The sequence below is a fragment of the Dermacentor silvarum genome, chromosome 2, assembly GCF_013339745.2.
Source record: "Dermacentor silvarum isolate Dsil-2018 chromosome 2, BIME_Dsil_1.4, whole genome shotgun sequence".
Taxonomy (NCBI): domain Eukaryota; kingdom Metazoa; phylum Arthropoda; class Arachnida; order Ixodida; family Ixodidae; genus Dermacentor; species Dermacentor silvarum.
In genome coordinates this window covers 109,779,359-109,799,814 of record NC_051155.1, presented here as the reverse complement: position 1 = coordinate 109,799,814, position 20,456 = coordinate 109,779,359, and the positions used below count along the sequence as shown (strand labels likewise).

Below are 20,456 nucleotides of genomic sequence, written 5' to 3'. Positions count from 1 at the left end.
TTCAGGTAGGTGAAGGCTGAGTAAAGAGTGAATAGATTCAACAGTAGGGGGCTAACAGGAGATCCCTGAGGACTGCCTATCGTCGGGTGTGAAGAAACATCACCCGCGTTCGCAAGAAGCACTACCCGGCGGCCCGTGAGAAAGGAGCGTAAAAGATTAAACAAGTTTGCGGGTCATCGGCATCTTCCTAGGAAAAAGGGCACCGTATCATGCCACACGCTCTCAAAAGCTCCTGTGAAATCTAAAATAATCAACACTGCCGGCGTCTTTGAAGCTTTAAACGTACTCAGTCGTTGCTTCAGGGCATACAGAGCTAGAGGGGCACTACGTGCATGCGTGAAGCAAAACTGGTGAGCGTGGAGAAGGTTATTGAAATTGGGAAAAAAGTAAAGCCGGGAATTTAGTAAACGTTCTAACATTTTGCCGAATAGGGAGTTCATGACAATTGGTCATATTGTTACGGTAGGCAAGCAGACAATGTCGACGACGGAGAGGAGGACGAAGTGCTGTTCGTGGAAACAGCCTCTCTGTATTCTCAGCTGCTGTTTATCTATCTCCTGTAAATACACCTTGTAAATAGTTTATACCCGTGACATTTTTGGTGAGAGGTGCTGGGTAGGCGTCTTCGCCACGGAGCTCCGCAGCGGACGTCTCGCCCAGCCTGGGAATATGCATCAAGCGGCAGGCATCGCGTCTGCAGCTGCATCGCCAACTACGCAGACCCAGTACGTTGCTCTACCTCAGCCGCAAGACCCCGGCAAGTTCAACGGCCTCAATGGTGTTGACGTAGAAGAATGGTTGAAGATGTAGGAGCGCGTCAGCAAGGTGAGTAGATGAGATCCGACCATAATGCTGGCCAATGTCGTGTTCTACCTCGACGGAACACCGCGAACGTGGTATTACACACACGAGGAAGAGCTCACCAGCTGGGAGTTGTTTAAAGAGAAGCTGTCCGACGTTTTTGGCAATCCAACCGGTCGACAGCTAGCCGCCAAGCAACAACTCGCCACGCGTGCACAAACTGCCACCGAGTCGTGTCTCCTACATTCAGGACGTCCTCGCCCTCTGTCATAAGATCGACACGTCAATGCCAGAGGCGGACAAGGTTGGGCACATTATGAAGGGCATCGCGGACGACGCATTCAACCTTCTGGTCTTTAGAAACTAATCGACTGTCGACGCCATCATGAAGGAATGCCGCCGTTTCGAGCAGGCGAAGAGCCGCCGTATACATAATCAGTTTACACGGCTTCCAAATACTGCAGCGACCTCTTCTGGCACCGACCCAACCGACCAATCTAGCGTGCCACCACCAAGTGAAAATGTGACCCGCATTGTGCGCCGCGAACTCGAAGCAGCGTTTCCTGTCTCGCCTCAACAGACGTCTTTGACCAATACTGCTGAGACAATTTCGCTGATCCAGTCCGTGGTTCGCCAGGAGGTCGCTAATATGGGTCTCCCCAGCGCCTGCTCCTTGAGTCGTCCTGACACCGGCCCTGCTCCTATGCCTCGGTCATATCACAGTCCACCCTACAGTGCCCGTTATCCCTGCAGTGCGCGGAATCCATCGGACTGGCGTACACCTGATGACAGGCCGATCTGTTTCTGCTGTGGCCGAATCGGTCACGTTTCCCGTCACTGCCGTAGCCGTTGGCCGTCCCCGCCTCGAAACACATTCTGGAATTCAAGTTCGCCCCGCAGTTCTTCACCCCGTCGCTTCTACGACGCTTCCGACGCCGCTCTCTCCTCGCCGCTGTACTCGCTCGCCCTCGCCTCAACGTCGCCACCCACGTGCGCCCCAGCTTCACCGCTCGCCCTCGCCGACCTACCCAGGACCATCCCAGCCGGAAAACTAGGCAATGCGGCACCTTGGGGTAGTGCTGCAATCTCGAATTCGCCGCAAAATACTCCTGTGACGCTGTTTACGAGACATAGCCTTCTTGACGTCCACGTTGATGGTACACCCGTCACAGCACTCACAGATACCGGAGCGCACATAACGATTATGACCAGCCGTCTTTGCCGCCATTTAAGGAAGGTTGTTACGCCTGCCGTTACTCGGGTCGTACGAATCGCCGACGGCAGCACGGTAGCCGTGATCGGACTGTGTACTGCACGTGTGAGCATTTCCGGCCGCCAAACTGTCGTCCTTTTCACTGTGCATGACCAATGCCCCCATGACCTCATACTAGGCATCGACTTCCTCTCTGCCCATTCAGCGCTCATCGATTGTTCCTCTAGTACTGTGCCTCTTGACCTGCCTCTGCTGGACGATCCTCCGACACCTCGAGAAATTCGCCTAAGACCAACTGATTTTGTTCCCGTTCCACCACAGGCCTTGACATACATTGAAATGGCGCCATCTACGCCAGTTCCCGATGGTGATTACATCTCCGCTCCTATAACTGCCATCGTTCTCAGCCACAACGTTACTGTCCCGCATACAATACTGAGAGTCACATACAATCGCACGTATCTCCCTGGGGTGAATTTCGGGCTCACAAATCAAATTCTGCCTGAAGATATCACCCTGGCTACGATCACTACTTTAGCAGTTCACTGCGCTGAGACTTTTGCCGTCGACGCATCCTGTGAATCTTTCCGGTCTGCCACTTGTACTGACCACGAAATTAAGAAAATGATGGCCCCGAATCTCACACCTGTGGAGGCTGACCAGCTCGGCAGTTTATTGGTTTCGTACAAGGACATATTCGACCTGAGCAACCGTCCCTTAGGCCAGACGTCACTTGTCAAACATCGTATACATAGAGGCGATAATCCTCCCATCCATCGGCGCCCCTACCGAGTTTCAGCTTCGGAGCGCCAAGTCATCAAAACGGGAGTAGACAAGATGCTCGCGAAAGACATCCTTGAGCCGTCGTCAAGTCCCTGGGTGTCACCTGTTGTGCTGGTCAAAAAGAAGGACGGCACATGGCGATTCTGCGTCGACTACCGGCACCTCAACCGCATCACGAAGAAGGACGTCTACCCACTACCTCGTATAGATGACGCCCCTGATTGCCTATACGGGGCACAGTATTTTTCATCCATCGACCTACGGTCCGGATATTGGCAAATCGCTGTGGATGATCCTGATCGTGAAAAGACCGCCTTTATAACGCCTGATGGTCTTTACCACTTCAAGGTTATGCCTTTTGGGCTATGCAACGCTCCGGCTACCTTTGAGCGCATGATGGACTCATTACTCCAAGGATTTAAGTGGTCGACTTGTCTCTGCTACCTAGATGATGTTATTGTGTTCTCGCCGACATTCAGCACACACCTTGAGCGCCTTTCAGCTGTACTTGCTGTTTTTCGCAAGGCCGGTCTGCAGCTCAACTCGAAGAAATGTAACTTCGGCCACCATGAAATTACAGTCCTTGGACATGTCGTCAATGCGTCTGGCATCCGACCGGACCCGGAGAGTTTCCGTGAAAGAGTTTCCTGTCCCACAGTCCGCAAAAGATGTCCAAAGTTTCGTGGGCCTTTGCTCTTACTTCCGCCGCTTTGTCAAAGGTTTTGCCACCATAGCACGCCCTCTGACAGATCTTCTGAAGAAAAGTGTGCCGTTTTCATGGGGAGACTCTGAGGCCACCGCCTTTTCACGCCTTACCACCATACTCACCACCCCGCCGATTCTAGGACACTTCGACACGTCAGCCCCTACAGAGGTGCGCACCGATGCGAGTGGCCACGGCATCGGTGCCGTCTTGGCACAAGCTCAGCACGGCCGTGAACGTGTTATCGCGTACGCTAGCCGTCTTTTGTCACCTGCGGAGCGGAATTACTTTATTACCGAGCGCGAATGTTTGGCACTTGTGTGGGCAGTAGCGAAATTCCGCCCCTATTTATACGGCAGGCCCTTTTCTATTGTAACGGACCACCATGCCCTCTGTTGGCTTTCGTCCTTAAAAGCTCCCACAGGGAGGCTCGGACGATGGGCTGTGCGGCTACAGGAGTATTCCTATTCTGTAGTGTATAGGTCTGTTCGCCTACACAATGACGCTGACTGCTTGTCCCGTTACCCTGTCAACACGCCTGCCAACGCCGTCACGGATGCTTCCGCAAGTGTTCTTTCCATTTCCGAGCTTTTGGACAAGGCCCACGAGCAACGCCTTGACGCTACCTTGAGGACCCTCATTGACCGAATGGAATCTGCTCCCACTGATCCATCGTTACGGTGGTTCGTCCTCAACGACTGGATATTGTACCGCCGCAATTTTCACCCTGACGGTCCTCCCCTTCTATCATGATGCACCTACTGCCGGACACCTAGGGGTTGCTCGCACTTACGACCGCGTGCGCCGCCGCTTCTATTGGCCCGGCCTCGCACGCTCCGTACGACGATACGTAGCTGCTTGCAAGCCCTGCCAACATCGAAAAAAACCAGCAATGCTTCCTGCCGGGCACTTACAGCTGATTGCCATTCCAACTGAGCCATTCTTCCGCGTGGGTTTGGATCTCCTTGGCCCTTTCCCCGAGTCCAGCTCTGGCAACAGGTGCATTGCTGTGGCTACTGATTACGCGACGCGCTACGCCATCACTCGGGCGCTTCCCACGAGCTGCGCGACTGACGTCGCCGATTTCCTACTCCGAGATATCATTTTAGTCCATGGCGCCCCGCGACAGCTCCTTACCGACCGTGGCCGCACTTTTCTCTCCCAAGTCATCGCCGATATCCTACACTCCTGTTCTACCAAGCACAAACTCACTACCTCCTATCATCCCCAGACCAACGGCCTTACTGAGCGGCTTAATCGGACCATCACTGACATGCTATCGAAATACGTTTCACCCGACCACAAGGACTGGGATATTGCACTACACTATGTCACGTTCGCCTATAATTCGTCACGCCACGATACTGCTGGGTATTCCCCCTTTTACTTGCTCTTCGGTCGTGACCCTGTATTACCATTGGACGCTTCTCTCCCCTTGGTACGGAATTCCCGGACCGAGTATGCCCACGACGCCATCGCCCACGCTGACCATGCGCGCCAGTTTGCCCGTACTCGTTTGTTGTCATCGCAGGAAACTCAAAAACACGCTTACAATTGCCGCCATCGTGAGACATACTTTTCACCAGGCTCTCTGGTACTACTTTGGTCCCCTTGCCGACGAGTGGGGCTCTCCGAAAAACTCCTTCCATGCTACAAAGGTCCTTACCGCGTTCTACGTCAAGTGACCAATGTCACCTATGAGATCATCCCAGTGACATCCGTCGGGCCACCCGGTTCCACATCACCTGACGTCGTACACGTCTCTCGGCTTAAGCCCTATTATGCCCTTACCGATGGCCCCATCTGAAGGACCGGGACGGTGCTTTTTCCGCCGGGGGTTGTGTTACGGTAGGCAAGCAGACAATGTCGACGACGGAGAGGAGGACGAAGTGCTGTTCGTGGAAACAGCCTCTGTGTATTCTCAGCTGCTGTTTATCTATCTCCTGTAAATACACCTTGTAAATAGTTTATACCCGTGATAATATATATAGGCAGAAGGCAGCTGAGGAGGGCGGGCCGGTTTCGGGATAAAAATAATGCGACCTTCCTTCCAAGCGGAGGGAAAAATGACCGAAACGGAGGGCTGCATTAAATATGGTTGGAAAAAATGAAGGGCGTAAACGAAACAAAAAATGTCACAGTTTCGCCCTAAGGGCGAAGCAATGAATGCGATAGCAACACAGCAATGTCATACGAAGTAAGGTGAGTGGCTTTGGTAGCAATATGAATTGTAGTAAACATGAGCTGATTAAGTAAGCAGGTGTGCTGCGGCGTAAGTAGACCGACATGAAGAGAGACTCGATGACCCCGAGAAGGCGCGTGTGAAACGGTGGTGTTGATGAGAAGCGCTTCCCGTGGGCAGCGCGTGCGAAGGGACACACCTGTAGCGCTGCACTGCCGACCCGGGCAGCATTGCATGTGTAGAGTGCGTTGGAAAATGTGGCCCGACTATTACTAACTGAATGAACAAGCGTGGTGTGAGCGCGCACAAACAAACATGAATAGATCACACTGAATGACTGCAGACAACGACTGTCAAAACGCTGGCAGCAAGCGCATACGCCGCAGCAGCGGGCGAAGGTACGTGCGGTCTATCGCTTCAGCGGAAACTGATCGGCGAATGCACGGCGCATAAAGGTCAGAGCCGTGTGGAGATAAGCGACGGTGCGAGCGAGCGACGAGCGCAGTTCTTGGCAGAGTAGAAGTACGCCCCCGCTCCCTTCGGCGCTGGCTTCCCGCTTCCTTGCTTGCGCGTGGGAGATTGAGTGCGCTCGCTCTCCGTGATAGCGCGCGTCCCCGCACGCTTCCGCTCGGGCATACGGCGCGCGGCGAAGATTTTATGTATAGGTAACCTCACGGCGACGGCGACGACGACGGCGACGCCGACGGCAGAAATCCGGTTGAAGTGTCCATATAATTACGAACGAACATACAGGTGAGCCCGTCTAACCCTGGCGCCGCACGCAAGTTGCCCAGAAATAGCGCGTGTTCTATTGCGGGTGCGTGAAAGGGCTGTCGTCGGTTGTTGACGGGTAGGGTCATCGTGCGAGAGCCCGAATCCGTTTATGGTACCCGCTGTCCGCAGTGGGGTCATCCACGGCAACGTGTTCACGCAATAAGAGCGAGGCGGATTCCAATACAGAGTTGGTGAAAGTGGTATACAGGCGGAGCCACATGCGGAGGAAGGTGAGTCGCGGAATGGAGCTTCGCTAAGGCAAGTTTAAAAGGTTTTCCAAATAGATTCCGTGCCGTGAGGTCCTGGCAGAGAGCCCGATCGGCAGCGTCTTTAGCACGATGAAATGTTGAGTTTGTAAGCGGCAGGGGCACTTGCACATTGGCCGCGAAACAGTGTGCGCATAGCGGGGTCTCGCACACGCTGATACCAACTGCGCATTGCACACACGTGCGGGCGCTGCTGAGCAAGCTGGGGAGTCCACCAGGAATCCCCCCCCCCCCCCCCCCCCCCCCGCTGCGAGAGTTAACTTTGCGCAAGGATTTTCTGGCAGAGAGGATCGTATATGGAATTAAAGCGCCCCAATGCTAGCTACATCAAACATAAGCGCCGAGGAAAACCTACAGCAGCAAATGCTGTCGCACCAGCGACAGGGTCTGCAAAGTCCGCGCGCGGGCGAAGTTAGTGAGCCGTCGCTCCGGAATCCGCATGGCAGCAACGAGGGCGAATTCAGTGAAGCGGTGATCAGAGAGAGTTTCCTCCTCGGATACCAGCCATATCTGTATCCCACCACCAACGAGCGAGACGGATGCAAGCGGGACATCTATCCGTAACCAGGCGTAGGGTGTCTCAAATGTTGGAATGGAGGAGGAGTGGTTGAGTATATGCAGGTCGTAGGCATTCGCAAACTGCACCATCTGCGCGTGACTGCGCATGCGCCGTGACGTCATCCCGGCGTGTCGTGTGTTGTGCGCCGCCCGTGCACGGTGCATCTATAGCTTTCGCCCCACTTCCCATACGTGTGCTCGGACTGCAAGGGCTTCGCGAGGCGTCCCCGCTGCCACGGACCACGAGGAAATGCTTATACACTTCGTATAACTTAGCACCACTTGGCATTACTTCGTATACCTTACAATTACTTCGTATAGCCAGGACCAGCTCGGAACCGATCAGCTCCGCTGTGTCTTTAGCCTTGCGCCACTAGTGCTAGCTACCCCGATTTTTTTTTAATTTCTCGCGGGTTTTCTTCATCAACCGGAAAAGATAAATGGGCAAGATGTACCTAGCTGCAAACTTCCTATTTTTAGGTTTGTTTCTATTTGCTACAAATTCTTCAATGGCACCGTGCCTTTCAGAGAGTAATAAAAATCGCTCATTACTATAAATTAATAAATTGAATCGCACTGGCAAAAAAATAGCTCGCGGCTACTCTACTCGACTGCGAACACTATGCACTTGGTTATCTCCCCGTAGAATTGCCCGCCAATAATAAAAATGCGATGCATGATAGCTGGCACACCCTGTATATATTTGAAAAACAAGCCCTCGTGGTAGCTGTGTCGGTATGTGAGTAAATCTATGATGAAACCAAGTTTTCCCCTCGCTTCAGCCAACAATAATGAAGTGGTCACCCCTTTTCAACGTAATTGAAGTCATAGATATATATATATATATATATATATTTATTTATTTATTTATATATATATGTATGTATATATATATAATGCTACAGGCGGTTACAATGCCACAGGGTGAGGGGGGGGCAGCAACGAAATGTTCCTTTTAATAAAACTCTCTGTGCGTCTCCCAAGCTTCCGACTTCACCTATGGCTTTAGAGTACACATGATCCGTAGTTCAGAAGTGACCTCTTTTACAGGTCCTGAAGTTAAGGTAATATTGGAATCGCTGCTGTTTATTGACTATGTTGCTTTGACTAAGTTACGGTATGTCGAAATTCGGAATGTTTGCGTATTTGCCTGTTTAGGATAAATTAAATGATTAATTCGATATTTTTGATAGTTGATGCACCCAAACCTTCAAAATTTGAGTTTTTGACGGCCCAGTGTAGGAGAAATTCCCAGTAGACTTTCGCAGTGAAAATACTTTTCTTTTTATTCCAAGATTGCTCGGGGTTGCCTTGGATTTTTACAGTTTATTTCACCAAATGAAGCTCTTGGTAACATCCAGGCTGTGTAACGCGCAAGTGCTCATTACTCAGTATGTAGATGTTCTCTGAAGATTTGTCCCGTGCATACCATTCCGTAGTCACGCGGGCAGCTAATTATATGCCGAGGATCTTCTCAAAAAAATCACATACTTTCTCTCCAGCTTTTTTCATAGCGTCGTTTACAGCTTTCTCGACTTTTTTGAGCTTATTCTCTGCTTTTTGGAAGAATTCCATGACCTTGGACCAGATCGTGTCAATGAAGTTTCGGCCAGCCTGTAGAAAAATAAGGCACAATGAATAAGTGAAAAGGGCGACAACCATTTACCATATTACAGTTTGTGGAACTTGGCACGTCACTTTACCATTTGCGCGAGCCTTCTCTGAGGACTGAAAAAACATGGCGTTGTTTGCAGGATACCTTGCCTCTCAAGGAAAGCGGTACGTATATATATATATATATATATATATATATATATATATATCCTCGTAACATGCATATTTAAATGGATGTTAAGCAAATGAACATGACTACTTCGCCAGCATCTCGCATGTCCGAAGTGCTACCCATGAGTTCCCCCACGTCACGTCATCGCTTCTGTTTGTCATTTAATTTTATTGCAGTTTCCTACTTTATTCATTTAACTGTATGCGACCGTGCGCGCAGCGGGGATGTCATTTATCGAGCAATAAAAGACCGTTTTTGTGTTTTGTTTTTTGCTGCATCGCGTTTTAATCTTTTTCGGCGTGTCGTTTCTCTTGCTGTATTCGTATATCTTCGTAAAGACCTGACGTTTCTACAATTGTTTAAGGCATGCTACTAAGCTTCCGAAAATAAGGTTTGCTCCTTATTGTAAAATAATGCGACATTTTCTTTTAAGAAGAACGCATCTAGAAATAAAACATCATTTTTTTGCAGAGTACCCAAGCTACCGCAATTAGTCCCGCAGCCAACTGCTTCGTTAATTACCTTGCTTCTTCGGTCTTCGTCTTCTGAAACGGCATCAGGGAATTCACGAAGAAAGAAGCCCGTCGTTACAGATTGATTGGTGGCGTGCTTGGCTTCTGCATCGAGCAAATTGCTCGACAGTGCCTTCGCTTCACCATCGAGCACATTAGAAACACCTACGAAATAAAACAAAAGAAATTTCTCGTGTAAGTTCTGGGAACCAGATGTTCGTAGGTTTTAGTTGCGGCATGATTTTCACAAATGCTTAGTTCTCTGAAATAGACTCGCCCATTTGCGAATCAAATTACAGTGAAAACTCGTTATAACAAAACGGTTTATAACAAACTACATTGTGGGTTAAAGAATGTGATCATAATACTCATGGAAATTCCTATGAAGCCCTATGCATTTAAAGTCTCGTTTTGCCCGAACAATGATCTGTTTGAAAGGAATATTACAAACTTCTTTCACTTCAAATGGAAAAAAAATTAATCGATGTACTTTCTTGTCGCTGGCTACCGAAAATCATTTCAGATCGCGGAATGTATTACCAGGTGGACAAACGTGTTTTTGTACGACGAACATACAGCTATGTGTGTAACGCGAGCGTGTGGATGAACACAGCGGCAAGACGACGGTGACGACGACCATATGACGCCAAAGGCGTCATTTCTACTTTGGCTGTTTGAATGCAAGCTAACGACTGGCCGAGTGTACGTTTCTCCGTAGATACTGTAAAAGAGTGTCGCAGTTGCACCCGAAAGGCGAGCATCAATTGCGATAGCAAATTAGTACAGAACTATACGGAATAAAGCTCTCTACTTTAGGCATGGAGTGGCGCCTGTCATCGGCAAAAAAATATATCGCCGAGAGCTAGTGGGGCTTTACTATTCGAGGTTGAACCGAATAAGAAGGCCCGCTAAGCTTCAACAAAGTCACTCCCTTACCAAAACAGAAATTGGCCTCCCTGGTGCTGTATTCGGCCACTACCTCCCTCATGACTCCGACAATTAACACATGGCCCTCAGTCCCCAGTGTCTGCGGCGCATCTGACCAAGGCGGTGGTCAGACCTGCGACGCGGCAGAGGATGCTAACAATCTCCACGTCTGGACAGGCCACCACTAGAAACTGAATTTGGCAACGTTCAACGCGCGCGCCCCATCGAGTGCGGCTAGCTTGCGGGGCTATTTGAAGACTTATCAGGTATTGCCTGGGATATTATAGGCCTTAGTGAGATTAGAAGACATGGTGAGGCTTATGCAGTGCTGACTAAACGGCCACGTCCTTTGCTACACAGGTCTTCCAGATAAGAGAGACTCTGGATTAGGATTTCTAGTCCATAAGAACTTAGCGGGCAACATTGATGAGTTCTACAGCATTAATGAGAGCGTATCAGTCGTCGTAATAAAGCTGAATAGGACGTATAAATGAAGGTAATACAAGCCTATACCTCAACCTACAGTCAAGATGATGAAGAAATAAAATAATTTTATGAAGATGTTGAATTAACAATCAGGAAGGTGCAAACTCAGTATACTGTAGTCATGGGCGATATCAATGCAAAAGTGGGGAAAAGGCAGGCTGGTGAGCAAACAATTGGCAACTACGGCATCCATTCTAGGAACACTAGAGGAGAGATGTTGGTAGTATTCGCGGAAAGCAATAGGCTCCAAATAATCAATACCTTCTTCAGGAAGCGCAGCAACAGGGAGTGGACCTGCAAAAACCCAATATAGAAACTATAATTGAAATAGATTTCATAATTTCTGCCGATGCCAGATGTAGAAGTGTTAGGTAGGGTAAAGTGCAGTGACCATAGATTAGTGAGATATAGGATTTCTCTCAATTTAAAGAGAGAGAGAGTAAAATTAGTTTTAAAAAAAGCCGGCAGATCTTACGCCTTGTGGGAATCGATGTTATGCGAAGCGACCATGAGAGCACGAAGCGACCATGAGATCACCAAGAGGTTGGCGGCTCTTTCATGACGTACATGACACGCATGTCATGACATTCATGCCATGAGTCCTCGGGAGTTCCTTTAGCTACAGCTAAAAGACCTTAAGGCGAATGCCTTAGTCAAGCTCATGACTATGACTTCGACCATCAACCTTTAGCCTTTTCCTTCACTTAGTACCACATCCAAACCCATTCCATTGGTTTTTGAGTGGTAATCTTTTTTCACAGCGTCAGTTTCATTTTTGCTCAGTCATGGTCATGACCATGACTTCTACCATCATCATTTAGTGTTTATTTCACTTAGCACCCGCGTCCCAAGCCATGTTAGTGGTTTTTGAGTGCTAATTAATTTTTTCTGAATCATTGTCGTTTTTTCTGAGTCATGCTCACGACTATGGCTTCTACCAGCATGCTCTAGCGTTTCCTTCACGTAGTACCTACATCCGAACACATTTCAGTGGTTTTTGAGTTTTAATCTTTTTACGCTGAGTCATTCTCAATTTTGCTGAGTCATGGTCATGACTATGGCTTCTGCCACAATGATTTCCTGTTTCCTTCACTTAGTGCCCACGTCCAAACTCATTTCAGGGGTTTTTGAGTATTATTATTTTTAACACTGAAGCTGTTCAAGCCAGCCGTAATTTGTGGTGCGTAACAAGACACTACCAAGAAAGAAAAGAACATAAACTTTCTTGCCGATGAGGGATTGGAACCCGCGTACCCCCGGTCCCAAAGCGAGCGTCGTAACCACTAAAGTCGCTAGATATTTTTTCTTGCTTTCTTTAAAGAAGAGCACAAAATCTGGGGACTTTAATAACCACTAGGCTATACAGCCACGCTTGCAGAGCATGCATTTATACGAACTAAAGTCAAAAGCAAAAAAATATCTAGGGACTTTAATGCAAACCATGATTATGATCGCGTTCAAGCGCCTTCGTCTTCGTGCGCAGCTGGCGCGCTCGTACGCTCGTGCTCTGCGAGGTAAAGAGGTTTTGCGCACTATCAGAGCGAGAGAGAGACGCATTCGCGGAGCGGGTCTCCTGAAACGCGGTGTCGGCATTGGGACGCGGTGTCGGTGTTGCTAAAGTCCCTAGAATGTTTTTGCTTTCTTTATCTAGCGACTTTAGGTGTTGCAAGCTGCGCTATTCTACGCGCAGGGACGGCCGTAAGTGCGAGACGAACGAAAAGAAATTATCATCATCATGAGTAATAAGATGAAAAGTTCGCGCGGTACTTCCGCAAAATGCTGGGCTACGATCGCCCAGCTTCGCTGTTTCAAGCGTTGCGCGGCCGAGTGCAAGGTTTTTGTACGTGCCTTGATTTCGGTTAGAAAACACTCTCAGATGTTCAAGTTTCGATACTGTAACTGCTACTACAAAATAGAATGTAAATAAATTCGAAAAGAAGCTCGGCTTTCGGCCGCAACGTGACCAGGGTAGAAAAAATACCGCCGCCTTCCGCGGCGGCCGCTCGGCCAAGTGGCCTTTTTCGCTGAGTCAGTCATTTTTGCTGGGTCATGCCGATGATTATGACTTCTACCATCATCCTTTACTATTTTCTTCACTTAGTGCCTACGTCTGAACCCATTCCAGTGGTTTTGAGTGTTCATCTTTGTTCGCTGAGTCATTGCCATTTTTGATGAGTCATGCTGATGACTGACTTCTACCATCATTCTTTAGTGTTTCTTTCACTTAGCACCCGCGTCCCAACCCACTTAAGTGGTTTTTGAGTGTTAATATTTTTTCGCTGAGTCATTGGCACTTTTGCTGAGTCATGCTCGTGACTATGATTTCTACCATCATCTTTTACTGTTTCCATCACTTACTGCCCATGTCCGAACCTATTCCCCTAGTTTTTAATATTTTTTCGCTGAGTCATTGTTATTTTTGCTGCGTCATGCTCATGACCATGACTTCTACCAGCATCCTTTAGTGTTTCCTTCACTTAGTACGCACGTCCGAACCCATTTCAATGGTTTTTGAGCGTTAATCTTTTTCGCTGGATCATTCTCATGAGCTACACGACACGCATGTCAGGACATTTATGTCATGACCTTGCACTTATGTTCTTGATACGCTACTGTCATACTATGACAATTTTGGTACCTACCAAGTTTTCGAAACGACCATGAGAGCACGAAGACGTAGGCGACTGTTTCATGACCGCATGTCATGACAGTCATGTCATGAGATATCATTTATGTTCGTCATATACTCTTGTCATTGTATTCCAATTTTCGTACATACCAAGTTAACGAAACAACCGTGAGAGCACAAAGACGTAGGCGGCTAGATAGATAGAACTGTAAAAGTAGTCATGTTCACCAAGAAATGCTGCGCATTTAAAATGCTTCGCAGTTAAAAACTGTGTAACAGCGAAACAACACCTATTCTCTAATTTCCATTGGCTAGTAACGAGCGCGCCTCGACGGCGTTCCCATTGCTGCGACGCCACGACACGAGCGCACCTCGCCGGAGCTGAGTGGTAGAAAGGGAACACCTGCTGTGCATTAGCGTGCCAGGAGAGTGCATTGCCGCAACGCCACGTTGTCACACGCTGTCGATCTCGGAAGCCTGTGCTGCGCGTTTCTTGTCCGTGCAAGCTCTCGCCTGTATTCTAACTGTGCCTCGGTAACGACCAATCAAAACGCGACAAGCGTTTCAACGTGCTCGCTTGCCCGCAAGGAGTTCATATCTCGAAGGACCACTCAGCGGCGTTCGATTGGGCATTAATCCTTTCGCATTCAAAACTCTTAGGAAGTACATAGGTGCCCTTAAATTTTTTTCCATTTGGTTTTCTCCCTACTTGAAGATTTTGTTCGATTGAAGCAGGTTACGGCACAAAGTAATCGGCAAGTTCTCCGGGTAACGAAGATGCGGTAAACCTTGAATATCGGATCATAAAACACCTTGAAGCAGGCTGGTACACTTTGGTATGATATACTTTTCCATCTTGCGCCAACTATCCTGGAGTGCCAAAAGTAGAGAGAACTGTGGCGTAGTGATAGGGCTCTGCACAAATGGTTTTTTTTATGCTGAAGAAGTTAGACTCTTTCTTTATTCTTTGCCCCACAGCTCTTTTGCAGTGACCAGTAACCAGCAACCTGTCATTGTTAAGCGCGGATTTTAGAAATAATAATATAGCATCAAATGGCTTAAGTAATTCTTCAGCTGTGAATGCAAACATGTTTGTGCAAAAAAAAGTCCCTTAATTACGACAAGACTGATGAGCGCCTTTGCTCACCTGTCTGCCAGAAAAATATGCTTGTTCTTGTTTGATAGCAGTAGTACCTAAGGTGCACTTCTTTTTATATATATATGTATATATATATATATATATATATATATATATATATATATATATATATATTATCCTAACACTTGCGAAGCACATTTGTTCATACATTTTGCTATCGATTTACATAGTTCATATGCTTGGACCTATCCTGATTTGTTTCTTGTGCTACACTTACTTCTAATGTGCTTCAAATAAGGGCTAATATATTTCTATGTGGATATCAGCTGTTTCTTTGGGTTTATTGAGAACCATTTTTGTCAGGCTGTCTTGCTTTGGATGAATTCTACAACTAAGTACACACACACACACATATATATATATATATATATATATATATATATATATTCGCGTATCTACGGGAGGCACCTAGGGGAGGATTTTCCACCCACCCCCCTTACTTTCAAAAGTGTGTGGGGAAGGGGGCGGAGGGAGTAGGTAATTTAAAAACAAGTTTCACCTACCGCCGCTCGCATCATCCCGTGTTTGTTAGGGCCGTCTAACCAAGGTACGTTAAAAAACAGAAAATCGGCATTGGTGAGTATAATCTACCGCTCTGTAATCTGTGTTGCCATTATGGCAATCTAGTCACGATATTTAGCGACAAGCAACATTTTTTTAGCGATTTCAAAGAGAAAGTACATTTTGGCGATTTCGAAGTTGGTGAAAGTTGCTTCAAAAATGGCCTTCTAGGACGCAGCTTGTTAATCAAAAGCTACATTAGGAAGACTGAAGCTCCCTGTACAAGGCCCGCTGTACTACGCTTCACATTGGTAGTCTTTACTGGCATTGTGTTAACAGAAATGTGGTCATCACAGACCCCACATTGTGCTCACAGAGTTTACCTTTTTTCAGTGTTTACAAAACTGATGTAATGGGTTTTAAAATACCTTCGATTCATGAACGTCCACAAGCGTAGCAGCAAACTTAATTTTTAACACCATTTGGAATAAACTGTCTGTCAGATTTAGAACACAACTGGTGAATAAGACAGATCAACTACCAAAAAAGGCGTAGATATCGGAGCAGCTCAGCTCGTTCACGCGAATCTGAACAAATCGTTTTTGGTTATCACCGCTTTCAGACCAAGCAATTCGACACGGCGACTTTCAGTTAGACCAAGGGCGGAAGCGTAGTATTTGACCTGTACAAAGTTCAGGTAAAGTACATCGCCATGTTAGCAAGATGAAGCCAAGCACGTTCGGAAAAATTTTGTTATTTAACCTCCCTGCAATTATTTCTTCGTCTCGCAGTCTTCAATTATTTGCCTTCCATGTTTCAATGTTGGTCTGGTTTCAGCGTACTTTACTAACCAAAAAGAGGTTGTCAGTATCGACACTTGCCATTCGAACTCCCAGTTGCTTCAGGCGTCCCTCAGGGTAACGTTTTAGGGTCTTTGTTATTTTAATGTCTATTAATAACATTACCAGCGTAAACATCGAACCTATTCAAATAGAATTGTTCGCTTATATTTGTTTGCTGCTCAGGGAAATAACAACGGGTGCAAACGCCGACAGAACGTGGAAACTATCCCAATCATTACTTGATTGGGATTGTTTGGATAAACACGGAACGTCTAGCAAATTATTTACTTCATGGTTGTTCATAATATAGTGTTCCAAAACAATTACGTTATTTAAAGTTCACTTCGCAGTTCCAGCAAGAATTGCAGGTTCCTTTTTATCAAAACACGCAGTACGGAGTAACCACACAAAAACTTCAAAGATTGACGATAATAGCACGGCATGTTGTTGAGGTTCAGTGAAATAAAATTACAGATGTCTGTGTTTTTTACGCGAAATTTATATAAATATAAGCGCGAACGTTTGCGGCGCGGCGTGAATGAAATTACATACTTCTTTATTTTTACGGAAAATTGCCGTAAATATAACGACTCTTTATTACTGTGCTGCGGAATGCAATTACTGACGTCTCTATTTTTTACGGGAAGTAGTTGGCAGCCGATGCTGCCGGAAAGGTGCAATAAATACGTGCCGTTATACCCGCTACCGCGTGTTTAGCAGCGCAATGTCATAGCGACTAGGACAGCATGGCGGGTGCTGCTCGCGCTTTGATATACCGTGGGGCCTTGATTTCCAACACACTTGAACGACCAATGAGGGACAATATCCATCAGTGGATATTTAGACTGGTTGGACATTCAATCTCGTTGGACATACCGTTTCGTTGTACATTTCACCTCACCATAACCCGATTAACATTTGGCGCCGCTGTCACTGGGCCCAGAGAGATTGTTTTTACATGTACTGCTCTAGGGGACTGCACATGTAACTGGCAAACGCGTGCCCCAGGAAAGCACATGAGGTTATAATAAAACAGGCGACGCAGGATCTCTGGGCTACCCAAGAGGCAGCGCAGGGATCAAAGATGGAAGCAGCCAGGTCCGTGGGATGGAGTGGCCGAGGCCGGATCGTGCCAGGGGGTGTTCGTACGCAAAATTGACTGCCCGCGATCTTTTAAACCCGTGGCACGCCCCTTTAGTGCCCCTTTGTTGACATTTTGGTGTCCTGGAGGCGCAGTGAATAATACGAAATAATATACGTTTTTTCCTAGTTGGTAATGGAGCCAGTTCTCGCTTTCCTAGCGGCATAGATATAACACTGTTGCTTGTACTGACATCTCCATTGGCGTGCGAACAAATGTTGACAATGTGTACTGCTCAAAACGTCCAACCATTCAATATCCTCGAATACTTTGTTAGCTATACATTCCCTTCTCGTGGGCATTCACTCTCGTTAGATATTTCGTCTCGCTGGCTATGTACCCGTTGGATATTCTGTCCCGTTGGACATTCATACTGTTAATCTGTTACTGTACTATCTCCGGGATTATCTCACATTATCTATCACTTTCCTGGTAGCAGCTAACGCTACATAGAAAATGTGCGACGCTGTATACCGCCCTCGTGAGCTGCGTAGGTCAAACGTTTCATCGCCGGAGTGCAAATGCCATTGCCGTTTAAGCATACACCTTAGGACCTAGTCACAGATACGTAAAACTGTATAACAAGAAGTCAACGAATACGTCCAAGACCGTGCTTCTGACGCTTATTCTCTTCCAGTGCCGATGTAGAAACCTACAATCGGCATTTCGTAAGCTTGCGTAGAATGGCTTGCGACCTCGCTAAGCAAGACATCGCCGTCAATAAATTCCAACATTACGAAATATGGGCCATCCAATTGTACTCGGCTATCCCCCCACCTATCAGCCTGTTGTGAACGTGGCGGCACAGTGCAATATTATTCCGGCTACAAACTACTTCCCGTCTCCCCACTACTGGCTTACAATTTCCGTATGAGGTCCGACAACCGCTATAACTAAGTGATAGCTAAAGCCTAATTCGGCTTCCTGCAGGACTTCTTATAGCAATGTATTTTGTATAGGTATCGGGAACCGTGCCAAATAAATAAAAATAAAACACTCCTATTTTGTATGTGTTAGTGTTATGCCTTATTGCTGGTTTAGTAAGGGAGCAGTCACCCTAACAAGAATATATTTGAAACTTGTTTCCCTTGGGCTCACAATGTCCCACCTGTCTCCCTTCGCGAACACGATGGCAGTGGGAGGAGGAGACCTTCTATACTTCTTATTTTATATTTATGCAACAACATTGGCATGAACTATTTGATGAGTTTAGTATTATTTTGAAGCAGCTGAAGAAAAAGGACTACGAATTCAGAAATGACAAGAGTGAAGCAGCACTATTTTTATATTTCTTGCAGTCATTGTCCATACTTCTTTTCCCCCGGAATGATAATTTGTTTTATACGATGTGTTCATGAGTTTCGTTTTACAGTAAGTCGATATGTTAAGCTTCCTTAGCTGGAGAGACGTTCTCTTAGTCTGTTAGCGTATATTTTGTGACTGCGTCAATCTTGCCTAATGTGGACAATGTTTTGAACTTGCGACAATAATTTGAAGGCTAGTACTACGCTTGGACATACTCGAACATTTATCTATCCTTTCAGGCTCACTTAGGGTCGTCTTAAGTGTCCTAAAAATCCTGAAAGACAACGTTGCTACAAAGTATGAATATGACATACAAAGATAGCCACATTTCTACTTTCCAGCTTTTATCAAGCAGGCACATCAACAGCCGTTCTACTTACCTGCTACTGCGACCACCAGAAGTGTGCAGAAAGCAGCGACCAATGCCTTCATATCGCCTGTAGTGGAAGGATCAACCGTCATGCGATGTTGTCCTTTGTCTATAAAAACAGCTGCACGCCGCCTACGTAGACGGCGATAATATCTAGCCGAGAGGCTTACCATACAGCTGGGGTGTAGACTTTATCTCAAGCTGTCAACGCAATGCAAAACTTTACGAAGTCAACTGCTCTATAACTTATCTGCCAAATGTCAGGAAACGGCGATTGTAGTGCGTGTTACAGCAATAACATTGGCGTTTTTGGTGTCACAAATAAGCATGAAATTCCTTATTTGTAAGTTCCGCTTTGCTATGAAAAGCTATATGAAGAAGTGACTAGTGGTTGCACATATGGAAACCAACAATTGTATCGGGAAGCGTTGCGCGTACAAACGGACAAACACAGGAAAAAGACGTGAACGGATAGAGCGCAAACTTTCAACTGGTTTTTTATTTGTGTAGAAGCCACATTATGTAGACTGCTTGGACACGTGCCCGAAAAAGGAAGGGGGGGAAGGGAGAAGGAGGGGGAGGGTTGCAAATCACGCCCACCTCAATTCAACAGCAGCTGCGCAGAAAATTATTTTCCGCTCGATACAGGGTAACAGAAGTGTCACTTATGCAAGTATCGCCTTTTTTCTTGATATAGAAGACTTCTAAAAGTTCTCGGGAAGTTTTGTCGTTACTCCTGCCTAAAACCTTAATGCTATGAAACATAGGCACACAACCTTTGCATGCAATGCAATGAGCGGGCAAGTGCGCTCCTTCTCTTTTTTTGATTGACAAGGCATGCTCCCCCGCGCGTTCATTCACGCAGCGCCCTGTTTGGCCCACATATACCCGTCCACATTTGAGCGGGATTTGGTAAACAACGCCCGTGGCACACTTCACGTACGGTTCGGCATGCTTCACTCCACAACCGCTTCCCCGAAGTCCTCCATTGATCCTCGGGCATAACCCAGATAGCTTTTTTGGAGCGGAAAAAACCACCAGGACGCCATGTCTGTTGGCCACCTTTTTTATGTTGTGGGCGACTTTGTGCATATATGGCACGACCGTGGTCTTCTTTCTGAGCACGTGCTCAGAAAGAAGACCGCAGCGATGGCCAAGCGCAGAGATGGCCAAGCGCAGCGATGGCCTAGCGGTAGAGCATCCGCCTCGTATGCGGGAGGTACCGAGTTCAAATCCCGGTGCCGCCGGGAACCCACCGGTTTTTCTAATGGGTAGAGATGTCCCCTGGCGTGGTGCTCGGCTGTCGTGGGGGTCGACATCTCGAAAGAGGGCCCAATAGAGATTTCAGCTGTTGTCTCTGGGCGCCTCTTGTCCAACCACAGACGGCCTTGTAGACGAGCATCCGCCGCGGCTGTGGGAGGCAAGTGCTGCCGCCGGGTACCTACCGGCACAATAGGTACAAGCGCGCTCCCGGCCTGGTACTCGGCCATTATGAGACCTCAACGCTTGGAAAGGGGT

General features: G+C 47.4%; 1 protein-coding gene across 1 annotated transcript; it reads right to left on the bottom strand.

Moving 5' to 3' along the window:
• Positions 1-8,546: 8,546 nt before the first annotated feature.
• LOC119440294 (uncharacterized) lies at positions 8,547-19,009 on the bottom strand. Its single transcript, XM_037705218.2, has 4 exons — positions 18,949-19,009; positions 11,253-11,285; positions 9,589-9,743; positions 8,547-8,894 (listed from the first exon to the last, which is right to left on the bottom strand). The coding sequence occupies exons 1-4, from the start codon at positions 18,998-19,000 to the stop codon at positions 8,736-8,738; spliced, it is 399 nt and encodes a 132-aa protein (XP_037561146.1). The 5' UTR covers positions 19,001-19,009; the 3' UTR covers positions 8,547-8,735.
• Positions 19,010-20,456: the final 1,447 nt, after the last annotated feature.